Source organism: Trifolium pratense, linkage group LG5 (assembly GCF_020283565.1).
Source record: "Trifolium pratense cultivar HEN17-A07 linkage group LG5, ARS_RC_1.1, whole genome shotgun sequence".
NCBI classification, from domain to species: domain Eukaryota; kingdom Viridiplantae; phylum Streptophyta; class Magnoliopsida; order Fabales; family Fabaceae; genus Trifolium; species Trifolium pratense.
This window is the reverse complement of record NC_060063.1, coordinates 43643239-43647195: the sequence shown is the minus strand read 5'-3', so window position 1 is coordinate 43647195 and position 3957 is coordinate 43643239. Positions and strand designations below refer to the sequence as shown.

At 30.9% G+C, this 3957-nt stretch overlaps 1 protein-coding gene across 1 annotated transcript; it reads left to right on the top strand.

Moving 5' to 3' along the window:
- Positions 1-864: 864 nt before the first annotated feature.
- LOC123883096 (transcription factor TT2-like) lies at positions 865-2293 on the top strand. The gene is made up of 3 exons (XM_045931790.1): positions 865-1006; positions 1338-1467; positions 1695-2293. Exons 1-3 carry the CDS (start codon positions 883-885, stop codon positions 2212-2214), a joined length of 774 nt encoding a protein of 257 aa, XP_045787746.1. The 5' UTR covers positions 865-882; the 3' UTR covers positions 2215-2293.
- The last annotated feature ends 1664 nt before the right edge of the window (positions 2294-3957 follow it).

Genomic DNA, 3957 nt, shown 5'->3' with positions numbered 1-3957 from the left:
ATTGTACTTGAAGTTTCCTTAAAAGATAAAAAGTTGGAACAACACTCTTCTGTGGGTGTTATGTCTCTCAACACAAAGTCACAAAACCCATAAGAAATGTTTACCTTCCAATGCATGTGGGATGAAGTATGGATCCGGATTCGTACAATCGAATTTTCCGTGCAGTCATGCAGTCGGTCACTTTATGGTCGTCCGATCAAGATCGGACGATCATGATTTAACAACTGTATTTTTTGACTGTATTTATTTAAATCGTCCGATTGTGATCGGACGGCTATCAAGTGACTGCACTGAAAATTTGAATGCACTTAATCCAATTCCGATGAAGTATGAAGTACTATGATGAAAACCAAACACTAGCAGTTGTTAGTTGGTCCCTCTCCCTTGTGATGTTGACTTACGATGAGTATGATACGCAATACTCTCACCCAATTTGCTTAAAGCATTTGATGTTTTCTTGTCTTTTCTTCATTTTTATCATTTTTTTTCTTTATATTAATTAATGCCTCTCATAACATTGTTGTCCCTTTTCTTTTCGACCTAACAAGAATTCGGATTCTCTACGATTACATATCTCATGCAATAGTACATCAATGACCGTTGGATTGAAATTACACGGTTCAAATTTAAGGTTTGATATTTTTATATTTTTCAGGATCATACGATTTCAATCCAATGATTACTAATGTACTAACTGCGTGAATATATAGTATCTGTGACCATAGGTGATCTAATGGATTCATGGAAAGTACGTACATTTTTTCTTAGCTACTAAATATGTGGAGTAATAAATGCAAGCCACTAGACTCATTAGTATTATTTTGATGAGTGGCATAGTTGAGTGTTTTTTTAAGTGAAGAAGAAGCATAGTAACCAAGTAACATGGGTAGAATATGTCCTAAAGAGATTAATAAAGGTGCTTGGTCTCGAGAAGAAGATGATATTCTTTCCAAATATGTTTCCATTCATGGAGAAGGAAAATGGCAAAAGGTTGCTCAAAATGCAGGTGCTAAATTACTCATTTCATTAATTAATGATTTTCTTAATACACAATTATATTATTTGTGTTACTAATTTCCATGCTCTTTCATCCTTTTGATTATATTGCATACATAATGTATGTTCATGAGACTTTTATCATTTGTTGTGATCTCTCTGAACAAATCTTGGTAGTTGAACCAATTTAACAACCAAGACGTTTGTCTAGAGAGACCACGAGGATACAAGATGGTTCCATGCAATGTTTTTAATTTTGGATCCGATTCAACCGTTACCAAAGATCATGTTTGTCTACTACATTGACTTAAATCGCCTTTAATTGCACTCTTTATATGTAGGTTTAAAGCGGTGTGGAAAAAGTTGCAGACAAAGATGGTTGAATTATCTCAAGCCAGGTATAAAGAGAGGCGACATCTCTTCGGATGAAGAGGATATGATCATAAGACTTCATCGTCTACTTGGTAACAGGTGATTTTTATTTTTTATTTTACTTTTTATTGTACAACTTTGACGATTATTCATTAATTAAAGATTATATAGATATGCAGTATGACTTTGGTAATCTAAAATTCGGTTGGGAAGTGAATAAGTCTGATTAAAGATTGTTATAGTTAGGATTCAAATTATCATAGTTCATTTTCTTTCCTTATGATTAATAACTAGAATTAGTTATGATATTTGTTCTACATATATAGATGGTCTTTGATAGCTAAGAGGCTACCAGGACGAACAGACAATGAAATCAAGAACTACTGGAATACGAATCTATCAAAGAAGTTACAAAAACAACCTACATTATCATCATTGCCATCTTCATCTTCTTTTTCACTTCAACACAATCGTCACAAATGTGGACATGTAGCACCAGAAACTCCAAGGCCTAGAAGATTGAAGATTGTTCATCAATACAAGAAAAATTTGGAGAATATTAATGGAAGTGAGTGTGATCAAGGGAGTGATGAAACTTCTATTGTTGATTATCTCATTGACATTGATCATCAAGATCATTTAATGGTTGTTGATGATGAGTCTAACTCAAAGATTCCAAAAATGGAAGATCATAAGAAGGTAGGTTCAACTAATAGTACTCATAGCTCATCATCACCTTCTCATCATTGTCATCTTTTAGAAGAGAAATTTGAACCTTTAGAGACTCTTTTGGATGTGGAGCTCAAGAAAATGGCTTCCTTTCTTGGACTTGAAAATGATTTATAGAGAGATGGTGTTTACACTGAAAATTGTAGCGATTGTTTACGAAAAACCAGCGTAAACAAATGGAAAGTGTCTTCTTTTCTTTCCTATGCCATTTGATTACCAATATTTATACTATTAGTATAAAGAATTGAATTAGCGACGAAAAATTAGAGAAAGTAAAAATCATGAAATTCATCTCTAATTCTGTTGCTAATTGATTGAGACGCTAAAATGAAAGATCGACTTCATTTATATTTTTTTTTTGTGTGTCTAATTGACATTGGTAAATCAATTTTTTTCTAGTAGAAAGTGTTGGAATTTTGCTGTTTTATTTTACCAATTTTCTGTTGGTAGCCATGTCATTTATCCATTTGTAATTGTATTTTAGATGGATACACCTATATACAACAAAGAGGGAAAATATAATTTATTCTCTCTTAGCTTCATAATAAGTGATCTATTATTCTATTTAACTATTTCACTAACATTAAAAAAATTGTGTAAAATGGAAGAGCAAAATAATACTTTTATTAAAATATTTTTATGAAATATTGGTGTATTATAAGTTTAAAGTGATAAGTATTGACTTGATGCCGAAGATAATTCATTTTTTGTTTATTATAAGATAATTTTATTAGAGATATTAATGTGCACTAGATGTGACACATTTCTCAACATGAATTCGAACTTTGATTCGTCACGTTGTAGGAGACTAATTCATTCTGCTACATTCAATTCCATTTTATTTTCCAACAATCCTTTTATATGCTTAAGAAATTATTTCTAATGTATGATAATATGGAGAATATAATGGATTTTTTATTACTCTATTGTAGTACACTGTCCAAATTCTACTGATTTGTTATCAATGAAGGTGATTTCTAACCTGAAAGAGTGAGATAAGTGGTGCACGGTGCACCACTTGTCAATATCTCGATAACGAAAATAAATTTTATAAAATCTACCGTTGGATTGAAACTTTATATCATATAGAACATTCATATAAATTTTTAGAAAAATTGAACATCATTTGATGTGTTATTAAGACCGACCAAAATTAATGGTATTCAGTAAAAATTCATAAACCGTTAATCTTGATGAGTCTCAATAACATATCAAATGATGTTCAATTTTTCTAAAAATTTATATGAATGAATCTATATAATATAAACTTTCAATCCAACGATAGATTTTATAAAATTTGTTTTCGTTATCGAGATATTAACGAGTGGTGCACCATGCACCACTTGTCTCACTCTTTCATTTTAGCCAAAGCCAATGTATACTTCCTTTGCATTTTAGACTGTGTACTATAAAACATTGGTGTCCTTATAGAATTAATGTGCATATTCCCTCTTGTTTTGTGGATGAAATTATTTGGAATTAATACCCATAGCCATAGCCACAGCCTTCTATTGTATGGTTAAAAAGAGGGTCAAACTTTCTAAACATATTGAAGGGAAGGTTTTGATTATGCAAAAAAAAATATATAAGTCACCTATTTCCTACACTTCTCTCCTAACCTTCTTACATAGAATATGAAATTTTGTTGGTAGTAGCCTCAAACTTGACATTTCTTACGTGTCACGTTCACTAATATCAATTATATGATCATTATTTTATTTATTTTTCTTAAATATAAACAATTTTTTTTATGTATTTAGTTCGAATAAACACGATCACAAAATTAAGGCCAAATACATAACGGATCTATTCGCAAGTAATCATATAATTTTGTCAATTCACAATTCACAAAATTGACTA